The following is a 25,940-nucleotide window of genomic DNA, read 5'->3' on the forward strand; positions in this document are numbered from 1 at the left end:
GGCCGTTTCTGGGGGTGAACCCAGGCCTACCTGCTTGATGGCTTTCATGTGGTGGGATGAACCATGACCATGCTGGGGGAGGATCACATGATGCGACTTCACATTCCATCACCGCCCTTCCCCTAGCTCCCCACTCCCTTCTGAGCGAATTTGGGTTCCAAAAACCTAGGTGCGGCGTAACAGATTATATGTATTCTTTGCAATGCATGCAAATATACAATGCATATGTGTAAACATACATGTATTTATTTATATACTCAGAGGATAGTTTTGGAAGGAGACACCAAAACCTACAACTTTGACTGTCTCGAGGGAGAGGACTGAGCATCTAGGAGATGGGGTACGAGGGAGACTTTTCACTGTATACCCATTCATATGTATTCCCGGATCGAGAAAGTAATTTAAATTAAATTATTAAAAGACTTTTAAAAAATTGAAGAAAGACCTCCCCAAATCCTTCCCATCCTCTCAAAGCCAGAATCTATCTGGCGTTATCCCTAAACCCATTTATCACTTTTATCACTTTACTTTTATAAAGCAAGACAGCACGATGACATCCCAGGACCCCCGGAATGACCCAGGGTGCACAGAGAACCCAGGGCAGGCAGGCCCGAGCCTGCGGAGTGCCCTTCTCTAAAAAACGATTGAGCATCCTCCCTGGAGAGCTGAGGTCTCAGGTAGGGCCATGACACGCAGAGCAAAGCCCCCCTTTTCTGGCGTTGAGAGCGCCTGCCTGGCAGACAGGTGTCCGTAATCAGGCCGCCTGGTAGAGGAGACCCCTGAGCATGCAGACTGCCTCCCCCTTCATTCGTGAGAATGAACAGAAGGCCAAGGGTGACCAGCTACACCAGGAGAGTGAGGCTAAATGAGCTGATAGAAAGACGGCCCTAAGAGAAGCAGAGGGGAGATTAAGGACATCCAAATAGCACCGTTGGGGATGCGAAGGCCATTGTATATGGCATTCGTCAGTGGTAAGAATGTGTTACATACAGGGGCAGTCAGAAGACAAGAGTTACTTAGAGATCACACGTATAGTTGCTGAAGTTAAAAAAAAGTCCAGAGAAAAATCTAGAAAATGAAAGGATGGAACAGAGAAAGAGACGTGAAATATGAGAACGAGGGCAGAAGAGGACAGTTCTACTTGCAAGACACCCACTCACGGGGCCTCTGAGAGAGGGAGAACAGAGGAAGGATGAGGGAGGGGAAAATCAAGAGGGAGGGGAAAATCAAGAAAGAGAAAGCTGCACAGAGCTCGGGAAAGGCATGAACGTGCCGAGCGAGACGGCCCGCTTGGTGGCAAGCGCTAGAAATGGGAAAAATAGACTCTCGCGCACTTAGACCCATCTCCACGGAGGTTCAGAGCACCAAGGAGGAGAAGCCTCCACAGCGTAAATGCCGGCGACGCCTGGGGAGCTGACAGAGGCTTGGGAATCCGGCGGGCACCGGACCGCGCGTGAGCGGGAGGCCAGGTGCAGCGGCATCCTCGCAATTTCGAAAGAAGGATTTTGAACTGGGGTTTAAAATGCAGCCCTTGCAAGGGAAGGGACATGTGGGAATGATTTTTTTTTTCACACCATCAGGAATTCAGAAAGTTTGCCTCCCACACACCCTTTTTTTTTTTTTAATGATAGCTATTTGAAAGTTTATGCTGTCAAAAGTAGGTGAAAAAATCAAGCAGAGAGATGGGATCTGGTCCAGAAGAGAAGTGAGGGGCTCCAGCCGGCAGCGGGTGGGGTGGGGGGGGGGGAAGGAGGAAGCCATCCTCTTGGTCCCCGTGGGAAGCTGGAAGTAGTCACTGCTGTTGGCGGAACGAGAAAGACAGGTATACATAGTAAAGAAGGTGTCATCGGCGGAAAAAAGTGGAACTGCAAAGAAAGCTAAAGCGCCATTTGAGAGGGGATGTGCTTGCTCCCACTCTGCGCGCAGAAGTCCTAAAACCGCGCCTCGGCGGCGTGCGCCAGTGTGGGCGGCGTGCAGATGGGACCGTTTGTTTTTGACTCACCTTTCAGGGACGACTTTGTTTGCTGCTTGGCATCTGTTTCCAGCTCTTTCTGGGAACAGGCCTCTGATGTTCCTCTGGAAACGCCCCTCCCCCACCCTCTGTAAGTGACTCTAACTTCACCCTCTCCTGCCCCAGGCATGGGGTGAGCATGTGACACCCACCCCCTCAGGACAGCCAGTCCCAGTATTCATGGGTGGGCTTGTGATCCAAGGCTGTCCCATGGGACTCAGTCGCGGGACTTACGTTGGAATGGTTGGAAAAAGAAGTTATTTTTCTTCCCGGATTGCTAGTTGTCAAAACAGTGTAAGCTGGAGCTCAGAGCTCTCTCAGGGAGAAGGAGAGGGAGGGAGAGGGGAGGGTGAGGAGGAATGGAAGAGAAGGGAAAGAAAGGGAAAGGAGGGGAGGGGGGAGGGGAGGATGGAAGGGAGAGAATCCAGCGCCCACTGAAACTAGAGGTGACTCTGGGCTTTTTGTTATGTGACTTGATGAACTTCCTTTTTGCTCCGGCTGGTGTGAGCTGAACTTCTGTAACGGAACAGAAAGGACCCTGACTGATTCAACAGCCTACTTAGAAGCAGGGACAAAATCGTCAAAGTAACAAGAACGGTACCAGCCGCCCAGAGGGGCAAAGCTGGCTGCAACTGCTGGCATTGGACCCAAGAGTTAGAAAGCACACGAGTATTTGCGAAAAGCACCCCGAGTTTTAGAAAGTTATCCAAAGAGACCCCTCCTTGATTCTGGGGCCGGACCAAATTGCTTAAAAGTGGGTAAGAGTTTAAGAAAATAATAGCCACCATGTGCAAATTGGAAACACTGTGTCCAACCAATAACCGGAATTAGTAATTTAAAATATTTTCCCCTATCTTTAAATTTCCCCTATCTTTCATATTTGTTTCTATTTTTAGTGAAGTATTTTTCCTTTGTAACTTTTCTGTCATTCCTTCTAAGAGCCCCACTTCATACTCACTTTCCTATTCCCAAGTAATTCGTCTTAACGACATGGCCCGTCTGTACTTCCGTTTGTACTCATTTATCTTTATCGAGGTATACTTGCTATGCAAAGAAGTGCGCGCAAGGTGTGCAGTTTGAAGTTTCAACATATATATGCACCCAAGAAACCGCCACCACAATCAAGAGAGTGAGGATGTCCGTCACCTTCACGACCAGCCCTCGTACCCCTTGGCGACCCCTCTCTCCTGCCCTCCCTCACCCCGCCCCCATTCCCAAGAAACCACTGATTCACTTTTTGGTCAGTGTGGATTAGCATGCGATTTCTAGAGTTTTACATAAGTGGAATCTTACATTGTATTCTCGTTTTTTTTTCACTTGACTTCTTTCACTCAGCATAATGACTTTGGGATCCATCAGTGTCGTCCTGGGTATCAGCAGTTCCCTTGTTTTTATTGAGTTTCCGGCGGATGGGTCTACTGTAGTTTGTGTATCCAGTCACCTGTCGGTGGACAGTTGGGTTGTTCCCAGTTCTTGGTTGCTACAGATAAAGTGTCTGGGAACGGTCGGGTCCAGGCCTTGTATGAACGTGAGCGTTCTCTGCTCTTGAGAACTATCTGGGAGAGGAGTGGCTGAGACGTGTTGTGGATGTGTTTACTTTTTAAGAAAGTGACGGACTGGTATAGCCCAACCAGGCCCTCCACACCCTCACCAGCTCGTGGCGTGGACCGTCTGCTTGATTCTAGCCATTTTAATAGCCCTTTTGAATGGCTGCGCAGTATTTCCATGAGATTGCCCCTGATGATCTGTCACCTCAATTCCTGTATTTCTGTCTCTAGAAACAACTGCACTACTTGCTGGATCCTTCGCTGCTGTGAGGTGGAGTCTCGGAATAGGAGCGAATGCTCATTGAAGAGCATAAATATTTAAAAGCGCAATATGTATCGTCAGAGAGCTTCCGGAAAGGCCGTAATAATTGATGTCTCACCAGCAGTGCATTAAAATGTCCTTTGCCCTCCTTCCGAATCTCATCACTAATTTTTGCCAGGAGGAGATGTGACAACTCATTTTAATTTTTGCACATTTCCCACCTCCTCGACTATGTTCAGCTTGAAAAGAAAAGTCGGTTATTTTACCAGCAACAATGGGTTTATTTGGGGACAGGAAAGAATTTAAATCCAGGGCCAGCCAGCTCTAGCAAACGCCATAGACAAGTCCTTTTATGGAGGAAAAGGAGGCAGTTGGGAGGGTTTGTTTTGAACGAAAATCCAGTTGCAGAAAAGAGTTCGGAGATAGTTCCTGTAGGAAGCGCAGTCTACATCGTTTCTTTCTGGAAATAAAACTGATGATCTCCCCCCCCCCCCCAGCCCCCCGCCGCGCTGTGGACTCTCCTGTCGGGGTCAGTATTTGGCAATTCTTCCTGTAATCGACGAGTAGTATTGTGTGAGAGCGCCCCCTTCCGGCATTCCGACTCCATTTTCGTGAGGTTTTCTTTTTATTATTTTTTGCAGCTGTTTATATGAAGTTGAGTATCTTTTCATATGTGTATTGGCTAGTTATTGTTCATCCACATATTGAGCAGTCCACGCATGTTGCACGTTTTAAAAATTTTTTGAGCCCTTTTTATAATATAGATTTTGAAATTTCATCTTTTTTTTCAAATCTATTTTTTTGTCTTTAACTTTATAAAATACTTAAAGCTGTTTTTTTTTTTTTATAACTTCTGGCTTTATGTCTTGGTGAAGAAAGTATACCTAACTCTTGGATTGTACATGTAGTTTCCCATATTTAATTTTAAGATGTTTGTTTTATTTTTTACAGATAAAAATTTAATTCTTCGATTTTTATATAGTATGAGATAGGAGTTCGGCTTTATTGTTTTCTAGTTAGAAAGCCATTTGGCTCAGCTCCACTTGTTAAATAAACTGTGTTTTCCTGCCTTTGTCATATATCAAATTCCATTATTAACTGGGATTCACTATGATTATGTATTTTGTTCTACTGATTTGTCTGTTCTTGCATCAATACCAGACTGATCTGATTATGCTCAGGCATTTTTCATCCCTTGGAACCTCTAAGAAAGCATTATCTAATTCCATACACAAAACATTGGAATTTCAATTGGAATAAAATTATACACACACACATTTATACATATCAATTTTGGAAGAGTACATATTTTTATAGTAGTGTTTTTGTACAGAAACACAGTATGTTCTCCTATTAGTTCAGGCCTTGTTTCATGTTTTTCAATATGATTGAGTTTTTTTTTTGTCAGTTAAGTATATATATATATATATATATATATATATATATATATGAGTATATGTACAATATACCCAGTTTCAGACATAGAGAATTGTCCATAAGTTCCTTCTTGATCACACTGTTCTTTCTCCCGCTTATCAAGGTATGATCTTTATCCTGTCTTTTGTGACAATTATTCCCTCACTTTTCTTTATAGTTTTACTACTCATATCTGTTGCTCTAAATCATATTTATTTTTAGTTTTTTCCCACTTATTAACCTTGATAAAAATGGAATCAGACTCTATATTCTTCTTGGAGCTACTCCTTTTATTCAACTTAATGTATGTGAGATTTATCCATGTTGATGCAGGTAATTGTATTTTGTCATTTTTACTGCTGGATCCATTGTATGGGTAATCTACAATTTATTTATCCGATCTACCATTGATGGATATTCGGATTGTTTCTAGCTGTTTACTGTTACGCGCTTTCTCATAAAAATATCCTGATCTATCCTGATGCGCTCCTGTAAGAGTTTCTCTAGGGCAGTCGTCTTCAAACATTTTTTGCTTGTGTAGTCACTAAAATAATTTTTAAAATCTAGGTGCTCTCGAGCATTTCAGTTGAATTTCTATATTTTTTCATCATGAATGTTTGTAAAGAATGAAATTTCTAGCATATTGTAGATATTAACATTTTAAGTTAAGCTGCTACTTCTTTTAAAAATATAAATAACAGAGAAATCAGATACCCACCATAGCTATTTTAAAAATACATGAATGAGCTGTTCTCTAATAGTCAGAAATTTTACACTTTTTTTTTCTTTTTCTCCCTGACTGTCCATTTACATCCCCCACAGGACTGCATCTTATTGTAAGGGATTTTTATGCTGGAAAATCTTGATCACCCTAATATATATTTCTGCCACAAAAATATATATGAAAATTGAAGAAAAATTCCATGACCATAGGCTTTAAGAGTGAAACATCTAGCTTCTATATTTAGTTATTATTAAAGTATTATTAGGACACAATGGATCAAAGCAATACAACCATATGATATTTTTAAAATAATTATTTAACAGTGACTTTTTTATTTTGGAAATGCATCTTTCTGTGGGATAGATGAGACTTTTTCTCATTTATTTCATATATGCATGCATGACTCTTACTGCTTGCTAGAATGAGACAATGTTCAGATAGATTTTATTCCTTTTTTTTGTTTGTTTATTTTAATCGATGCAAACACTGAGAAACTGTGTTCACATAGATATATAAATAGGAATAGAAACAGTTTTGTTATGGCAATGCCACTCAGTTCTTTGAACTCCTTCCAAGATAAATGCCAAAACCATGTGGCAATCTATCGTTAATTTTTAATTACCTATTAATGGATATATCTGCCTTCTTTTTTGTTGAAAAAAAAAATAGTGTCAACTGCTTGACTTGTGAAAAGACTTACTAGCCAGTCATTAGAGACATTAGATTTCATAACAGCTGGAAAATATACCAAATAGTCTTTACCCAGATCTATCAAATGGTTACACCTTTTGCTCTTTCATGGAAAGGCTGGAAGTTGTCTCATTTAACCCAACCTATCTAAAACTTTCAGAAAACACTAACGTATTTTGAACTTTTATAAGCTTTTGTCAATATGTTTTGAAAAGTTTTTAAGTAGAAAATTCCACATATGGAAGTTGAACAAGTGATGTCCTGAACTTGATGTATCCATCGCGAGGTGTCGCCCGTTACCGTATGTGGGCAATCTTGTTTTGTCTGAACCCCAATCCCTTCCTCTTCTGATTATTTGAAAGTCCATCCTAGATATCCTATCATTTCATCTCGTAACTCTCCAGCACATAGCTTTAAGCAATAGGACTTTCCCTTTAATTAATATCGCATCTGAAAAAGAAACATTCAACATTAACTATCCAGTGTTCACAGTTTCCCAACTGTAGTTTTTTTCTTTTACATTGTATCTGAATACGGATGCCCATGAGGTCCATACATTGCAACTAACAGGCGGTGTGTACGCCTGCTTCGGGAAGCGCCGTCTGGTAATCGTCTGGTAATGGTTGATGATTGTTTCCCACATCCATTCATTTATTGAGAGTTGCAACGTGATGGCACTCTTTCAGGTTGCCTCTTGTGTCCTTCTGCTATGCTCCACCCCCTATTTTTACCACTTGCTTATTTTTTGACACCATGACACACCACAGGCTCACTTTGTATAGTTCCTCTCCGAGATCGTCCACTTCCTGCTTCCTTTTTATTTGAGAATGACATTTAGAAACTAAGACCTGTGTGCCGGGTGTCTTCATTGCTCCTGCGGTGTCTCTTACTGTAGTCTCTCCCTCAGCTGACAGCCGGGCAATCCAGGTATGTCTTACTGACCGCCACCCCCCCCCCCCACATTGATATTTGTCTTTCTAGCTAGTAAAAAAGAATGACCATGAATTCGTATTAATCATTCTGACTCCAGGCCAGCACAGATTTCATAGAATTCTCCTTTTGTTTATTATAACTTCTTTCTCTGACAGTGAGAAACTTGGTTCTCATTAGCTACAATATATGTATCCATCACCTACCGAAGGGGATCTCGGCTGCTTCCAAGTTTTGGCAATTGTGAAAAAAGCTGCTATAAATATTCATGTGCAGATTTTTGTGTGGACATAAGTAACATATTTTTAAGCAAAAGGATGAGAAAGGAGGGCTTTCTAAGAATGACAGAAGCCGCAAAGAAAACATTTGTTAGTATTTCCAGACAGAGCAAAAAAACTCACCATAAGTAACTTAAAGGACAAACAGCAGGGGGTGCTATTTGCAAGACATTTGACTACGGCTGATCTGTTTCACTTGGCACACTGTGGATTTAAATGAGACAAGATTCTCAAATGCTGCGACTATTTTATTTTGCTTTATGTTATTTTATCACCTGCATGACTGGGGCAGAATTAGGAGATATTAGCAATCTCATTTTGTCCAAGAAATCTTATAAGTATTTAGACCTGTTAGGAATTACTAGAGTTCAATTTCTACCTCACTGATAGGGAAATGGATTATTAAAGAAGACATCCATAATTCCACAGATTTTTAGAGGTGAAGGGTTATTTTCAGAAGACAGAGCTACAGTTTTCAAGCACTGGGTGTCTCACAGGCTGCTTTGTAAGAATAATATTTGCTGTTTTTCTCTGTAGTTGTAGGGGAAAGGGAACAATTTTCCTCTTATTCATTGCTGGCATTTCTTCAGCAATTGGAAGTACCTATGGTTTGAAGAACCATAACTGTAATTGCTTGAGTTAACGCTGAAAGAAAAAAATTAAATTAAATTAAAAAGGAGGCCTGAATAGTCACAAAACTGTGACAATGGGAAGAGACAGAAAAAAAAAATTATTAACAGATGTAATATAACGCTTTACTTTCCGGAATCATCAATTAAAGGTCTTTCTTGAGTCAACATGAAAAAACCATATAATATAACAGAAAAAAAAATCAACTGAGTATACAAACAGACAGTTTAGAGGAAAAGACATACAGTTGCCACAAATGGAAGGCCACTCCATCTCACTCTACATGGTGGCTGAGGAGATGCCTAGAGATGGACTCAAGATTCTTTTTTTCAATGAATACTTTGTATTTTCTTTATGCGCAAAAAGTAGGTGATTAAGATTCATATTCTCCTCTCTGTGGTGTGGACACATGAGTATTATTAGCCTGGGTAGGTTAAGGCAGAAAGGACCAAGTTACTTCAACCATGAAAACCTTATAAGGGACGGGTAGATTTGACACTTTTCTGTTTATAAACTAAATGCTGAGACCACTGAATGTGTGGACTTCAGTCAAAACCATTTGTGATAAAACAGTTTAGAAGTGACAAATGTCTGCCAAAAGTAATTATTTTTGTTTTAAAGGAGTCGATCTTTAGCTTTTTCTTTTCTCCTGGCAAAAACGAGCTGACAGTGGCATTTCTAGCTACTGAAAGGAAAAGAATGTTTTCTACACGTTAAATAAAAGCTTGTCTTTCCAGCCTCTGTAGAATCAGTGCATGATCCACCTCATTCAATGTAAGAACTATTATTGGAAAAGTCAAAATTATGGTATTAATATGGTCAATACTTTGTGAGTCAAGTGTAGCTTTCATTGCAAAATGTGAATTGCACATTATCCGCAATTATGATTGCCTTCCTCTGCAAAAGAAGGACGAAGAGTTAGCTGCATCTCGCCTTCCTGCTTGTTGGCTGCCTTTCGAGAATTAAGCTGGAATCAAACAGGCGAGAGCCTGATCAGACTCTGCCCTATTCACCCTAAGCCTGACTCTGGAGAGGGTCTTTGGTTCTGAAGACACAGGGTCCCCCAGCAGGAAGTGCTGGATATGCAGGAGAAGAGTCAGGAGGGCAGTGTGGGGGGGCCCAGGACACCCTTTCCCCTAAGTTCTTGTCACTTTGCATGAATCATGGCATGCGTGGGGCGGATGTCTCCTTGGTTTCTGCAGAAGCGCAAGCCACCTCCGTGAGGAAACCTAGCAAAGATCACACCTGGGTAACCCCAGGGCCGGGGAGTCTGCAGAAGGAAGAGGGGTGCGGGAGCCAGAGGGCGAATCGTGCAGAAGAACCGAGCTTTGTGCTGTGCAGGAGAGCGAGGTGGAGAGACGCTGGGCGGCTAGTCTGGGTCAGTGGCTGGCTTCGGGGTGCAGCCGGCCTGCACGCTGTCTCACTGGCTCTCCAGTCTCCTGAATGACCCTGGTAGAGATGTCGTTTTGCACAGGAGCATGGCGGAGGTGCGGTGAGGTGGGGAGGAAGTGGAGCTGTTACTCAGAATAACACCTTCCTGAGGCCTCTCGGTGACAGTCTGCGAGTGTCTTTTCCAGGAAACGACACATTGCTCAGTCCCCGTGCCCCGGGGCCCCACCCCCCTCTCTCTAGCAGGTAGGATTCAGAGCCAGTCTTTCCATCCATCGCTGGAGGACTTCTCCAAGACCAGCTGTAGGACTTGCAAGATATCCCAGGACCTACCAGATAGCCGTGTCTGCCCCCCTCTGCTCCCCCGCCCGCCCCTCTCTCCATCTCTACTCCTCTCCTCCCAGTTCTACCAGCGACGACCGCGTCGGTCCTTCTAAGCCTCGCTTTCTTTATTCCTAAACAATTAGGGTCAGGAATTATATTCCCCAAACCTCAAATAAGTGCAACCTGGACAAATTACTGATCCTATAGTTTTCAGAACTTAAAAATTTTGAACACGGTGAGCTCAGACAGCAGCCCTTCTGTGATACTAACGAGCTAATTTCTCACGTTTGTACATAAGTGTTTTCACATACGCACGCAGTGGCTGCTGCTTCCACGGCTGGGGGCTCTTATGGGGCCCCCAGGCGTTGCTAAGCAAAGGAAGATGGCCTGAACCGCCTTCCCTGCTACCTGCAGAAGTCACAGGGCGCCCTTTGAAGATTGGACTGAAAACTCGCTTTTTCAATTTTAACCTTCCTTTCTGTTGCTTTATTTTGTTGAATATACCAGTCAACCTGATGTAGACAGTTTCCATTTAGAGAGAGGAGGAAGATTTTGGGAGTAGGACTCAAGTTGAACTGCTCGGGTCAAAACGTGCCTTTTTTTTTGTTTTTTTCCTAGTAAAGAAATAGAATTTGATGCTTGAAAACTCTTTAGATGCCCTCGTTACCCAGAATGGAGTTGTAAAGGCCGGGGCTTCCTTCCTGGGAGGTCACCCCGCCTCACAGCCTGCGACAGCGGCTTCCCACACCTGCAGTCTTCCCTGCCATCCCTCCATTGGGTGTTGTCTACCTGTAGAGCAGGCCACTGTGGGAAGCTGGGAGGACGTTACTATGGTTACCTTGGGCAGAAGAGAGAAAGACAGTCCGCCCAGGTGCCAGACCATTTCAACCAGTTTCAGTTCGTTCTACGATTTTCCCAAAGTGCCTCGACGTCTCTCACCTCCGCCTGCCTCTTCCAGTCCTGCTGGGTGGGTAGGGGGTGCGGAAGCTTCCCCCGTCTGTGCAGGAGCCGTTTCCTCTCTAACCATGTCTCCGTGTAGAGAGAGAGAGAGAACTGTCTGGGAATAGAGGCGATTAATAGCATTTTAAAATGAGTTGATGGAAGTATTCATGGTTACAAAATGAGGGTGTCGACTTGATGGCTGCTCTGAATAGGCTGTTGAGCAGAGGGAAGCCCGAGGATGGTGACAGTTAGAGGGGACCGAGGTGACCGCAAAGGCACGGTGACCTGCAGGGGTCAGAGCAGGGGAGGGAGTGGGGCTGGGATCATCTGGCCGGAGGCGTGGCAGTTTGGGTGAGGGAGGAAGGCACTGGAGAAGGAAAACAATCCTTAAGCCGGACAGAGACAAATAAACACCATATGACTTCACTCATATCCAGAACCTAAGGAATACAAAGAATGAACTAATCAAAAACAGACTCACACGTATGGTGGACAATTTGGTGACGGACAGAAGGAACGGGGGTTTGGAGGGGCTGAGAGAATGAGGTGAAGGGTTAAAGAAGTACAAATTAGTAGCTGGTGGATGGTCACGGGGATGGGGAGCGCGGCATAGGGAATGCACTTAGCATTAATAAGATGGCTAGGTGGAGGGCCAGGGGAGGGGGGAGCCATCGGGGGGATCGTTTTATGAACTGAATAGATGTCTAACCAATATACTGTACACTTGAAACTAATTTGAATAAATAAATTTAAAAGAATTTTTGAGAAAGAGGAGAAATACCTGGATAGTTTTTGAGAAAGAGCCCCTTTTATCACCTCTGCAAAGGCCGGATTCTGAGAGAGCATCAATCTAAGCCTCTGATTCTTGAAAGAAATGGCCTGATTCGCTCCCCTCCCCCGGTCGCTTGACAAAACATGTCATAGGAGGAGCGCGGCTTGACCCGTTCCTGGGGTCCGAGGACCAGCGACACCCAGATTAGTGTTTGATGACGCCCCCGGAGGTCATGGGCCCTCCGAGCTGACGCCCGAGACTGACCGCCACACTCGTGTGGAAAGGCTCCCCCTCTGCATGGTAGGGTGACAGAAAAAGCTCAGAGGCCAGTTCGGAACCAGCAGGCCCTCCCTCGCTCGGCTGCAGTGAGCGCAGGACCCGAGCCGAGCGCTCAGTCCTGTGGGTCCTCGGCCTGAACAGCTCTTGTTCCAGTCGTGCGTGTGCTGGGACAGACTCTGCGAAGCAGGCAGGGGAGGCTGGAAGCCGTGGGACCTGGCCAGAGAGTGCAGCATCTGCGGGGCGGGGGCTTGCTGCCGCTTCTCTGGTGGCTCCAGAATACTCTTAGAAGGTCTAGGGCCACGCCACCCTGCACGCGGCCGACCCCGTCTCATCTCGGAAGCTAGGCAGGGTGAGGCCTGGTTAGCACTTAGTACTTGGATGGGAGACCACCTAGGAAGACCAGGTGCTGCAGGAGTAAAAAATAAAAAAAATTATGGGATCGTAAGCTGACAAGGTCCTTGCAATCTGTGAGGTCAGAAAGGGTTGCCTTGCTTATATAAAAAAAAAGGAACTTGGCCTGGCCTTTAAGTAGTAAAGTTGACTTTTTTTTTTTTTTAAATACCATTAGAAGAAATTACAAAGCAATGACTGGGACCTGTCTGACAGAAGCAAGGTTCTGACATTTTGTCCCTAAGTTATAATGGTTCCCAAGTAGTTTTATTTATTAAGTTATTTTCCCTGCCAGAGGATCACAGTGGCCAGTCTTGCGCACGGAGGGGCCAGACGCTACCCTCCCAGGGAGCACTGGGAAAATCCACTTGTTTGAAAAAGGACATATTTTTTCGCGGCTCACCTGTCCTGGACCCCCAAATTCCACAGCTGGGGGTTCACTCTTTAGAGTTACCTTTTTTGAACCTGTGACGAGGGAAAGGCCCTGAAACTTGGCACATGGCGAGGCCGTGACGTAGCTTTCGCAAGGGTCACGTAGGTTTTTCCCAGGAGAAAAACGTGAGAAATGTTTCTGGGTGTGGGGGGACCCTGAGTGGAACCCCTCCCTGAGCACAGGAGGAGGAGGTGGTAAGAAAGAGAAGGGTCAAGAGAAGGTGTATGGGGCCGGGGTGGGGGGGGGCGAAAGGAGGGGAGAGGGCAGGAGAGAGGTGCCCCCGAGGGGGTTCATTGGTTCCAGGACCGTCTAAGCGAAGAACTCAGAAGGGCGGACGTCCTGTGGGGGACCGCCAGCCTGAGCCCGACGGGTCGGGTCTTCCTCCGCGTCCTGGGCATGCACTCCACCCCGCCACCCACCTGGACTCATGACCATCTCCAACACCTGGCGCGGCCAGCTCGTCCTGGTTTGCTTGAGACTTTCTCAGTTTCGGTGCTGAAGGTCCTCGGACCAGGGAGCCTCTCGGTCGTGGGCAAACTAGAATGACCAGTCGCCCTCCATGCCACTATCGCCATGAAACTCAGGGAAAAATTTCTTTTGCGAATTAACCGAAGGAGGATACTTTGCCAGGTGAACTCGCGTTTGAGTGAGAGGACTGAGACCCTCAAGGTGGACAAGGGTTCTAGAGAGCCAGGAGCTCAGTGGGAAATGACCGACTTCCCTGTTTGGTCTTCTGGGCAGATGGCACATTTTCAATGCCACCTGTGGGCTAACTACAGGTCACAGGAACACATGTGTGTGCTCTCATGTGGGGCTGTCCCTATCCTCTCAAGGGGACCCTCAGTCAATGCCAAGAATGGCTGAGCATCGCTGGACCTGGGTTTTACCCTTGGCTCATCTGTGAATTATGTGTGACTTTCAGTAGCTGTTTTCACCAGCACTCAGTTCCCTTGTTTATAAAATGTGGCATTTTGTGTCAAATGTCACATCCAACTCCAGTACGAATGAAGCCTGCATGTTTTCCCTTCTAGAACAAAATGGAAGGCGTTCCGAAGGATGGAGAAGACGCTTTCCCTGCAGGTAAGGACCTAGTGGAGTGACTCTTCATGATTACTTGAGGACCATGAGCTCAGCATTGGGGGAGCAAACTGTGCATCTTGCAGTGAAAGGTACAAGACCAAGGTCACCCAAGACAAAGGAAATGCATTTTCCCCGGAAATACAGCACACTAGGCTATTTGCTCCCATGCTTATCTCCTTTCAGGGATAAGCATTTCCAGATATAGCCCTGTCATTTTGTAAAGCAGAGACCATGCAGTGCTGGGAAGAGCGGAAACTCCGAGACAAACACCTCAGTGGCTGGAGGAAGCTCTGAGCATCGAATGGCCTCCAGGATGGGAACCAAACAGGGAGGAGTTTCTGGAAAGGGTGGCAAAATTCGGCAGTCCCAACAGGAAAGGACCCGAGGACTCTGGCCAGAGAGGGTTAATTATTCCACTGACCTCGCTGGCCAGCCCTTTAGGGGTGTGATACTGAGCTGATGATGGACGCTGTTCCTTTGGGGGTCTTTCCCTTGTTTTCCTTTGTTCTCCTCCTCAAAAGGCATTTATTACAGTCTTCGTCAGCTCGGGCTGCTTAAATAAAACACCACGGACTGGGCGGTAAACAACGAATATTTGCCTCCCCGTTCTGGAGGCTGAGAGGTCCAAGTTTAAGCTGTCGGCAGATTCCGGGTCTGGGGAGAGCCAGCTTCCTGGTGGCCATGTCCTCACATGTTGGATAGAGTTCTCGGCTCTTCCTCGCCTTATGACGGCGCCCACCCCAATGGGGACACCCACCCTCATGCCCTCATGCCCCAATCACCTCCCAAAGACTTCAGTTCCAGACGCCATCATGCTGGGGACTAGGGTTTCAGCTTACGAATTTTTAGGGACACCGACATCTGGTCCACAGCAGTTACACGTGAACCTTTCATGCCCCCACAGGTGGAGGAGAAAGGAGCTTAACTCCGGCGTTGCCCTCCCTGAGAATCATCCTGGTGGGCAGATCCGGCAGCGGGAAAAGTGCCACAGGGAACAGCATCCTCTGCCAGCCCCAGTTCGAGTCCAGGCTGGGGGCGCAGTCTGTGACCAAGAAGTGCCAGGCGGCCACCGGCTCGTGGAACGGGAGGAGCGTCCTGGTGGTCGACACGGCCCCCATCTTTGACACAGAGGCCCAGAACCCAGAGTCCTACCAGGACATCGGGCGCTGCTACCTGCTGTCGGCCCCAGGGCCCCACGTGCTGCTGCTGGTGACGCAGCTGGGGCGCTTCACCGCGCAGGATGTGGCGGCCGCGAGGAGGGTGAAGGAGGTGTTCGGGGCGGAAGCCATGAGGCACGTGATCCTCCTCTTCACCCGCAGAGAGGACCTGGGGGGCGGGTCTCTGAGGGACTTCGTGGCCACAACCGACAACCTCAGCCTGCGGAGCCTGGTCCGCGAGTGTGACGGCCGCTGCTGCGCCTTCGACAACCGGGCCACCGGGGAGGGGCAGCGGAGGCAGCTGGAGGAGCTGATGGCCGCGGTGAAGAGGCTGGAGAGGGCGCGCCAGCGCGCCTTCCTCAGCAACCACCTCTTCTTCGAGGCGCAGAAGCTGCAGAGGGACGGGGGCGGCGCCCGCGAGGAAGTCCCCGAGCCCTACCTGGCCCAGGTGCGAGCGCAGGTGGCAAAGCACAGGCGAGACCTGGAGGAGCGCGAGCGGAACCCTGCGCTGCGCGAGCGGAACCCTGCGCTCCGCGCGCTCCTCGGAGCCAAAAAGTGGATCCTTCTGAATACGGAGCTTTGTGTCTGTGTGGTTTGGTGCAGCTTACTTATCCTTCTTATTCTATTGATCATCTGCTATCATGTGTAATTCTGTACGTCTGGAGTCCGAGCATTTCCTGAAGTTTCACCAATTCAGAAATTAATTCTCACAGTCCACGCAGCTCCCCTTCCCCTTCTTTTTCATAGGCTCCTGGGTTGGGTCAGGCCTCTGCCTCTTCCCCGTGGAGCTGGGGGCCTCGGAGGGTCCCCAGCTCAGCTGAAGGGGTGCCTGGCAGGACTGTGACAGTCCCAATTCCCTCTGCCAGCGACAAGCTCAGGAATGGGCCTGAAACCCAGTTCAGGCCGAGGAGATGTAGATATGCTTTTGCAGAGGTCTCTTTCCCCAGGAGAGACCCACAGAGAGGGACAGACTCTCTCCTTCCTCTGGGCACTGTCCGGTCTGAGGGTGATGCTTGGAACTCCCATAGCCATCAGCTTCCAGCCTGAGGCGGATGGCAAGGCTTCAGAACAGCACACCTGAGCGCCTGAATCAACCAGCCCTGAGGCCTACCCCACCTCCGGAGGTCAGCCATAAGTTCCCTTCCTGTTGAAGCTGTTTGAGTTTGGGCTCTCTTTTCCCAGTATTTGCAAACGTTGGAATAAATGATGTGTTCTCCACCCTCCTTTAAACAAGATCCTTAAATTTCTCTGAATTCCCCGCTCTTGTGCTTTCTAGGGGTGGGGGGCGGGGGACCGTCTCTGCTACTAACAGGCCGGCTGCGTGGGAGACATTCACTGAGTCCTGAATAAAGTGAAAACAGTTTTTAGTTGGCTTATTTTTGGAGAATGACAATGGGACAGGGCGGAAATGTTCCATCTCCAGGTAGGTGTCCGGTTTCTTTTCCCTTTTGGGGGAGAAACAGAGCTCACATTCGAACACTCCAAAAAATTGGGCGAATACCCGTGTGAGATTAAAGGGGTGACGAGGCCCTTCCTCCTTCTCTACTGTAAAATGTCCTTGGGTGACTCTCCAGCATGACTCCTCTGGAAGTCGAAACAAGGGAAACGTCATCTGGATTACCAGGTGACACTGATCGTGATGAAAGAGATGCCTCGCTGGCACACTGGGAGGCCTGGGACCCGCCACCCGCACCCTGGAGGGGCCGTCCTCCTCCAGCCCTGCGCCCTAGTACTCACTAGGGCCAAGTTCATGCCCAGTCTGATGGAGGAGGAGACCAGCCATGGTCTCCTGGAGACAGGACCCATGCCCCAGAGGGTTTTGAAGCTGGCACATTCAGATCCGAAGCTGCCAGTGCCCTCCATTCAGCCAGCTCTCCCTCCGAAGGCCCAGGCCAGTGAAGGGAGACATGTGCCACAGGGTGGCCCAAGACAGAAGCAAGATCGCCACCCCAGTATTGCCATCAGTGACAGAATAGAGTCCATTCCACCTCCTCGGCGCCTCTCTCCTCTGCATCCCTGTGCCTATTGTTACGGCTCAGGCCCCAATCCCTGGGGAGAAAGCCTTCCTTCTCAATGTTATCCCTGATGCCAGGCTCACACTTACGTAGTTCAACCGCCAAATTGCTGGCATCAGCTTCTTAAAACTGCTGACCTGCCAAAAAGCCGCCAGTGACGTCCTGTTCACTGTGAGATGACCCTCGAACTCTGAGGGTGGCGCACAGGCCCTGGCCCGGCCCCATCTCCCCCGGCACCCCTCTTCCCGTGTGCTGATTCTCATTCTCATCCCGTCCTTGACCATGGCCTCCTCAGCCCACGGCGACTCCCGGAGACGCCAGCCCGTTCCTCGCAGCTCGGGCACCGCCCCAAGCAGGCAGCCTCTGCTGGGCCTTCGTGACCCCATTTAGGCAGACGTCCCACCTCCAAACAAACTTCTCTCGCGCCCCATTTTCTACGTGACTTCGTCCCTCTTTCACACTGTCACTTCTCCGGAGCAGGAACCTTGCATTATTTATTTATCTTGTATTCCTGGTGCCAAGCGCAGAGCCTGACACTCAGCATCCCTGTAACAAACATCTGTGCGGCCGGATGGAATTAAGCTGGGAAGGGAGACGCCAGTTCGGGAGTGCTGCAGGGAGGGGCGGTCTTTGGTCTGAGCACCCAGAGTCCCTTCGGTGTCCAGGGTGGGAGGTGCATCGGCATAAGATTCCAGACACGTGTTTGAAGTCGGCTATGTGATCACAGCCCTACAGACCAACTTGGCACCTCTATCAAAAATAGAGGTTTAGAGGATGACACTTGGGTGGCCTGATTGAGTTCCTAAGATTCACCCATCCGGGCTCAGGCTGCCTGGGACAAGTGCGGGGCTGTCTTACAGGGCACACATGAGCAGAGAAGAGGGGAGACCTGCCGAAGAGGCGAGGGGTCGGGGAGGGGCCACCGGGGGCCTCCTCGTGGGCTTTCCTGTTTCCATGGACTTGATGACCTCTGCTCAGATGTCGCCCCAATGTCCGTCCTCTGCCCTTTGCTCCCACGGAAACGTGGAAGCCCGCTTCTTCCCCAAATTCCCATAGATGTCACACACGCCGGTGCCGACCTTGGGGTTCAGGAGGTCGCCTGACCATGCAGCTCGGCCGAGGGGAGACTTACCCTAAGGCCGGGTTGGACCACAGCCGGCCTCATGCCTGTTCGTGCAGCTCGGGAGCCCCGGGGGCAGGGCCGTTACATGTTTAAAAGGTCGCAGGAGTCAAACGAAGAAGAACGTTTTGGTGCCACACGCCAAAGTTACATGAAATTGCAATTTCAGCGTTCGTGAAGGTTTATGGGAAGGCGGCCACACATGTCACCTGCCTCTCGTCCACCTGTCTTTTGCTCCATCAGCGAAGATGATCGTGTACAGTCCACTAAGCCTAAAGGCTTCACTCTCTGGGCTCGCGCTAAGAAATTACGGTTTCTTTATTTCCCAGCCCCCGACCCTGCTTTCCCCCACGGCGTGGCCCCCTGCCCGCCACCGCGGCCCCTTTTCTCTGCGCTCCTCAGAATTAGGTCCCCTCCTCCCTTCCTCCCTGGCCTCTTCATGCCTCCAGAAGTCCCCTCAGAATGCCCTCATCATCCTCTCTCGTGGGGGTGGGGGTGGCGATGGGTGTCACCCTTCCCGTGGCTGTCAGCCCGCACTACGATGAAATCAGAGTACGTTTCTGAATAAAATAAGGAATTCAGCTGCCAGCTGTTACTGTAACATATTTCTGCCCTGGATGACAAAGTCTGTCAAGTAAGGCCCAGAGGTTAGATACTCACGTCGCCTCACACTCCGCGCCTTGTCCATCTCCTAAGGTTTCAGGGTGGTGTCCAGTTAGTTTATTATTAACTCCCTGATTTTTAACAAAACAACAAAAAAATGGTTTTTTTTTTTCCTCTTTAGATTTTATTTCTGCAGAAGCACTGGAAGAACGTGGATGGCATCTCCGACCCAAGGAAGAGAAATTGAAAGTGGAATTAAGTAGAAAGCAAATAAAGTATCTTACAAACAGACAGAGATGGCGAGTCTGGGAAAACAGCTGATTGTAGAAATCATCTGAAAATGCTCAGGGTCCTCGAGCAAAGCACAGGTTAATTAAAATTGCAAGAAAAATCAAAATGCATATGACGAGAAAAGCAGTTAAGCCAAGGTGGGAAGTCACCCACTTTCGGACCCTGTGCGCGCAGTTCCCCTCGCGCTCCTCCAGGTCTCGCCTGTGCTTTGCCACCTGCGCTCGCACCTGGGCCAGGTAGCGCTGGCGGCCTTCCCCGCGGGCGCCGCCCCCCTCCCTCAGCAGCATCTGCGCCTCGAAGAAGAGGTCGTTGCTGAGGAAGGCGCCCTGGTGCTCCCTCTCCAGGCTCTCGACCACGGCCATCAGCGCCTCCAGCTGCCTCCGCTGCCCCTCCCCGGTGGCCCGGTTGTCGAAGGCGCAGCAGCGGCCGTCACACTCGCGGACCAGGCTCCGCAGGCTGAGGTTGTCGGTTGTGGCCACGAAGTCCCTCAGAGACCCGCCCCCCAGGTCCTCTCTGCGGGTGAAGAGGAGGATCACGTGCCTCATGGCTTCCGCCCCGAACACCTCCTTCACCCTCCTCGCGGCCGCCACATCCTGCGCGGTGAAGCGCCCCAGCTGCGTCACCAGCAGCAGCACGTGGGGCCCTGGGGCCGACAGCAGGTAGCAGTGCCCGATGTCCTGGTAGGACTCTGGGTTCTGGGCCTCTGTGTCAAAGATGGGGGCCGTGTCGACCACCAGGACGCTCCTCCCGTTCCACGAGCCGGTGGCCGCCTGGCACTTCTTGGTCACAGACTGCGCCCCCAGCCTGGACTGGAACTGGGGCTGGCAGAGGATGCTGTTCCCTGTGGCACTTTTCCCGCTGCCGGATCTGCCCACCAGGATGATTCTCAGGGAGGACAACGATGCCGACCAGTTATCTTCCACCCTGTCTGTAAAACAATAATTTTTGTGTCTTACTAAGTTAGCGATTTTAAGGTTTTCCAGTCTTGGACCTTCACGGTATCTCTCGAAAGCCATGGACCTCCCTCCCAGAAAAACAGTCACAGCTGAATTCATGCAAAAATCTGCTGACCACTTTAGGAGGTTCCTGGATCATGAGGAGCCCACGTATGACGCCCACACTTGGCCCCACAGCCAAGAGAAAGAAGTGCCTCGCTATGGAGGATGCTGGAAGCACTTCACTTAGACCAGGGAAAATACAGGTTTTGGAAAGAAAATGGTCCTTGTGTTTTCCCATGGGTGATGCCAAGGCCAGTTTTGTGCTAAATAAATGTGAGATTGAAAGGAGGCAGAGGATGAGAAATCACACACGAGGAAATATTATCACTTCTTTTTCACCCACAGATTTTAGGTGCACTTGTCTAGAAGTGCTCAGCGAGCCTTGGGAGGAGAGGAAGTCTCAGAGGTCAGAGGCACAGTGACTCCCCTCCGAGGACCAGCTGAGGATCCCTGGGTCTCTGCTCTTTGGGTGGGGAGTTAGATGTTTGAAACGGAGATGACAAAAAGGTCAAAGTTAGTGTCAAGGACGAAGTCTGGGAGATGACCCTGGATGGGTGGGTGGCTGAAGAGATGTAGAATATAGGACCATTCGAAGTTCATGCCCTAGAAAGGTCAGCTGTTTGGCCGAGTGAATTACGGGGAACTAAGGAAACCAGTGTTGGAGAGAGTGACACCCAGCCGAGAGCCAAAATCCTGAAGGGATGGAGAGGCGTGAGAACCTGAGGAATTTTAGAGTTCTTAGGAGCCCAAACGAAGTCTGTTGTAGGCTCCTAAAATCCATAATTTCCTTCCTTCGACTCTGTGCTAGTTCTTCCTTTCCTTAAGAGTTCTGGGGCATCTTGTAGCAAACGTGATCACTAAATCTCTACTGGAAATTCCCATTTTTTCAGCCGAGAGGGAACAAGGAAAGAGAAACCAGATTCACAACTCAGTTCCAAAGTCTCCAACTTCCGACTCGAAGTTTCATTTCCACGTTTCCCACACGTCACGTGCACAGAGAGCCTCATCCCGTGGGGGTTCCAGTGGGGGCGTGTGTGGCGATGGCGGGGAAGGGCAAGAACCAATGGGAATGGGCTTTGTTCTACTTCGGTTTAACACAGCTGGGTTAGAGTTGCCGTGTTTGAGGTGAGAGACAGGTGGAGAGAGAACGCTGGCTCCTCCTGGGTGCCCAGAGCTCTCCAGACCTTGGAGGCTTTCTTACCTTCAGCCAGAGTCCCATAGCTGCTCTTCTGAGGCCCAACCATTCTCTTCTGGAATAGAAACAGGAAAGGAATAAGAAGCAGGTGTCCACATGGGAGTTGGTAAGGCCCAAGTTCGGACCCCTAACAATAATTCTCTTTCGATGAGCCATTTCCATTGCTAATTCCCTAACTCACATTACACTTTCAAACATCTCTGAGTAACTTCAAGCAACCCTGGCAATGCTAACACGATGCACTGTTGTTTTTTATTTCTCATCTTACAGGAAAGCAGGAAATGCTTTGAAACAAATCAGCTGATGATCTCCATCCAGCTTACATGAAATGAGGCAAGCATTGTTTTATGGAATGCGAAGCGGAATATTATTATTATTATTATTATTATTATTATTATTATTATTGTTACTATTGAATCCCAGTAGGCAAACTTGCTAAAAGAAGTACTTCCTCTCATGTCGAAGTCCCTGTGCCCGACCCCATCCTCCCATTGAAAGGGACATTGTACTTCCCTCTTGGAATATCCATCTTTTCTGGGACTGGAAATTCCCGGTACTTCAAACAAGCCAAAGTCATTTACAGCAGGGCAATTTTTTTCTCTCTTCTAGCAAGTTTGTCATCAGCCCCGAAGCAGTTAGTGAAAAGAAGGGGGTGCCATGACTGACGAGGAAGAATCAGCATTCAGGACAAATTCAAGAGAAACTCAGTCCCTGCTCTGTTTAATCAAATGTGTCCTCTGGCTAGCTCTGAGGTCCTCGTCCTCCGATAATCACCATCTTTGTATTCCAGTAGATTTAGTCAGACATTAGCACAATCACTGGCATCTACTGCTCCTAAATGAGGCGTCGTATTGTGCCACTCTTCTCGGGGCTGGAAAAGGCAGGCGTGTGACATGCGCCTACAGCCAACACGAGATGGTGTTTTATTTATTCAGTTTAAAGTATCACACAGTTACGAAACAACGTTCTTAAGTGGAAGAATACACAGAGTTATAAAACAAACCCCTACCGTCTGCGATGAACAGACGGAAGAATTGTGACATTTTTACTGCAGCTGTTCTGTGTGACTGAAAAAGCTGCAACAGTACACATGGAATTCCGCTGATTCTTTTCCACTCCTCACTCTCATTCTCTCCTCTGTCCTTCGAGGCAACTGATACTGTGAGATTTTTATGCATCACTCTCATTTGTGTATCTACACTTCCACATACACGTGTAGCTATAGATACCGTCTGGTCCTATTTTCATATTTTAAGTTTTGATATAAATGACATCATTTATGCAACATTTTATCCAATTACTTAATAATAAACATTTAAGCTGTTTCAAAATACATCCTTGCTACTACAAACGATGCTGTAAAATAATCCCCACGTACTGTGTATCGCCTGGGCAACAAACATCCGGGGTAGACAGCTTCCATCGCCAGATACGGCACCAAGAGGGTTATTGTGCTAACTTGTGCTGACACCAGCCACATGCGAGAATTTCCAAAATCTTTGCTTGTACTCGGTGATACTAGACTCTTAATTTTTCATCACCCTTATGGGCATAAATAAGGATGTTTTAATGGGTTTACATTTGCATTTTACTGATTTCCATTGAATCGAAAATGGTTTCTCGTGGTTTGTTTGCTATTCAGGTTGCTTCTGTTATATAGAAATAATGTTTGCTCATTTTTCTTTTTATTCAGTGGGTTTCTTTTTTTTTGGGGGGGGGGTGCTCCTTAGGTAAACCATCCATTTTCACATTATCGGAATATACCAAGACAGCTTCCTTTCTTTCCTCCCTTGCCTCCTTTCCTTTTTTTCTTTTTTCTCCTTCCTGTCTTCCCTCCCTTCCTTTCCTTAAGGCCAGAGAAGAGCAATTTCGCACCACCATCTCCCACCTGCTGCCCTTCACTCTGGGAAATTACACTCTGGCTACAGCCGCTCAGATTCCCTGACACCTTTTCCGCTTTCGAGGACCTTTTCTGAGGCTTGGAAACCTCAGAAAATATAGGAATCAACCTGCCGATGGGACGAAGACGATGGTGACAGTGGCGATGATGTCAGTGATGAACATCGTCATCGTAAGGTCCTCTGTGCAGCTCTTCTAAGGTCTTTCATGTCTACTATTTTAATCGTTCTCCTAAATTCCCTGTGATGGGATCAAGACAGGTCTTAATATGTCAGTTAAACTATTAGGAAACTGAGCATCAGATGACCGGTCCAATTTACACAATTGCCGTGCAGCCAAGACCAAAAAGTGACTCTTTTGGCCACAGGGGAGAAGTAGACTATTCCAGATACGTCCACAGCCTCTGGGATCACCACGTATAATGTTGCCATCCCACCGTCAAGACATACAATGACCTCCACGGGCTGGAAGCCTGCCCCCAAACCAACACAGAGAACGGCATTGCAAAGTCTTGAATGTGTGTGTGTGTGTGTGTGTGTGTGTGTGTTTCCAAGAAGGGATGATTTAAAGAGAAAATCGCAGGAGGCAGGAGTCGCTCTGAATTGAAGTATTTCAGTTTAAAACAATCTGGTGTTCTTACTGGCTTGCTTATCAGTGCCACCCAAATGAAGCAAAGCGTCTGTCACAGAGAGTCAATCAATCTCAGGTTACATTAGCTGAGACGCAGCACTGTGGTTCTCCTGAACCATCTTCCGAATGGGTCGGGCTGCCGGAGGAGGCATGTGTCTCGCCGAGGGAGAGGTTTTTAGGCAGACATTAACAAAGAATCAAGTGTCCAGGGGTGCGTCAGAAAAAATATTGGTGGAGATGCTAAACCGATCGTAGCCTAGACAAGATATGAACAGGACTGAGAGGATAAGGCTGGAGGACGCACCACAGATCTGAAGGCAGGTGGCACGTGTCAGTCTGAGCAGGCAGAAGGGGGAGCCGGACATTGACAATGGAGGCAGATTTCTCCTCTGAAGGGAAAGTTCTGTTCATCTCCAAAAGGGGACCAGGTATCGGGAGGGCGCACCAGGCAGTGTACAACGGAGATTATAAGAACATCCGACAGGGACGGTAGGAGGGTCTGGCTCAGGCACGAGGCTGAAGGAAAGGAAATAACGTACCTTCTGATTGTGAAACTGTATGAGCCCGATTTTATCACGAAGTCTTATTGTATCAAATCACAGGAAAGCAGCCTCTCTCGTACTGTTTTAGGGGAGATCCAACTATTTCTTGTCTCCCTTGTTCATGAGTCTTTCCTTCACTCATCTGCCTCAGTCACTGTATTTCCTTGTACGAGAGTCACTTGTTTTGTAGTTTAGCCCTTGTGACTTCCGGACACATCTCTCACATAAAGTTTAGCAGACAAAGGGATTGTTCCTGTGTGCACCCCAAAATGATTCTGTTTGCTGTAGAGTCCCACCACGTGTCAGAGGAAGGGTATGGGGTACCTGGGGGAGAATGGGGATGGTTTCCAGAAGGTCAAGGTCCTAAGACAATGTCTACTCAGGAGGTCTCCTGTAGAACACCTGGTTCCTTGGGGGCGGGGTTAAGAAGGTAAGAGGGTAAATTGAGAAGCATGCGCCCCCCAGCTCACCGGCTAGGGCCCCTGGAAGTTCATTTCAACGTCTGTCATATGGGTGAGGCTGTGAGTTCAGCGCTGTGAACGCTGTGAGTCTCCCAGAAGACGCAACGCACTAAGCAGCGGGCAGTGAGCGGGGAGAGCCTGTAGCGCCCTGGGATGTGAGGAGTCCTGGAGGCAGGACGAGCGAGCGGTCCCCCACCCCCACCCCACCCCCACCCCCACCCCCGTCTGCCCCGCGCCCGCAGCGCTCGCCCGCGCCCCCGTTTCCCCTGTGGGCGAGCGCACCCCGAAGTAGGCTGACCTGTGTGCGCGCACACCGGCCGTCGGCGGCTGTGCTGGGCCACAGACCCGGGGGGCTCTCAGACTCCCATGGCGCTGAGACCGACCCTGAGGTCCCCCTACCTGGCGTGGTGCGGCGGGCGCGGCGCTCAGCGGCCTCGGGAAGGTGCGCGCGGCGCGGCGGGCGGGCGCAGAGCAGCAGGAGCCGCCTGCGGGGCCGACAGGTCGTCGCGGCTGCAGGGAGGGGCCTCGGGGCGGCGGCGGAACCGCTGCAGGCAGGACGCCCGACCAGCGAGGGCGCGGGCTGCTGGCCCCTTAGCGCGACATCCTGCCCCCGCGCATTTCCTCTTTATGACTTGTTAACACAGAAGATTTGGAGGAAGAGGCTGTGAAGGCAGGGACGACGCCCCAGGTTCAGAAACACCCCTCGCAGCGCCCCCTCAGTACCCACCGCAGGGGCACCTGCCCAGCTCCCCCGCCCTAGCCCCCAGGCCCTTCTTTGGGCTCTGCTTCTAGAACGTTCCTGCTTACCAGGGACCGACAGGCACTGCTTGCTGGTCCACGGAGGGCCCGGAAGAGCCACTCATAAGGACGTGGGTGACTTTGATGGCGGCCCAGAGCTCTCCTTCTCCGACATCCGACAGACCAGCTCTGTG

General features: G+C 48.8%; 2 protein-coding genes across 7 annotated transcripts; one reads left to right on the forward strand and one right to left on the reverse strand.

The window, feature by feature from the left end:
* The first annotated feature begins 785 nt into the window (after nt 1-785).
* Nucleotides 786-16,764, forward strand: LOC107520295 (GTPase IMAP family member 5-like). Its single transcript, XM_016163896.2, has 4 exons — nt 786-855; nt 7,489-7,577; nt 14,049-14,097; nt 15,002-16,764. The coding sequence occupies exons 1-4, from the start codon at nt 786-788 to the stop codon at nt 15,901-15,903; spliced, it is 1,110 nt and encodes a 369-aa protein (XP_016019382.2). The 3' UTR covers nt 15,904-16,764.
* A 2,389-nt stretch (nt 16,765-19,153) lies between these two features.
* Nucleotides 19,154-25,513, reverse strand: GIMAP5 (GTPase, IMAP family member 5). Of its 6 annotated transcripts, none has more exons than XM_036230694.1 (4): nt 25,408-25,432; nt 21,740-21,794; nt 21,483-21,531; nt 19,154-20,211 (listed from the first exon to the last, which is right to left on the reverse strand). In XM_036230694.1, exons 3-4 carry the CDS (start codon nt 21,523-21,525, stop codon nt 19,337-19,339), a joined length of 918 nt encoding a protein of 305 aa, XP_036086587.1. In that variant the 5' UTR covers nt 21,526-21,531; nt 21,740-21,794; nt 25,408-25,432; the 3' UTR covers nt 19,154-19,336. The 6 variants fall into 6 exon arrangements, with proteins under 6 accessions (XP_036086587.1, XP_016019463.2, XP_016019464.2 ...); XM_016163977.2 differs by lacking the exon at nt 25,408-25,432 and adding an exon at nt 24,545-25,205; XM_016163978.2 differs by lacking the exon at nt 21,740-21,794 and having other exon boundaries at nt 25,408-25,513.
* Nucleotides 25,514-25,940: the final 427 nt, after the last annotated feature.

The sequence above is a fragment of the Rousettus aegyptiacus genome, unplaced genomic scaffold (genome assembly GCF_014176215.1).
Source record: "Rousettus aegyptiacus isolate mRouAeg1 unplaced genomic scaffold, mRouAeg1.p scaffold_m13_p_13, whole genome shotgun sequence".
NCBI lineage: Eukaryota > Metazoa > Chordata > Mammalia > Chiroptera > Pteropodidae > Rousettus > Rousettus aegyptiacus.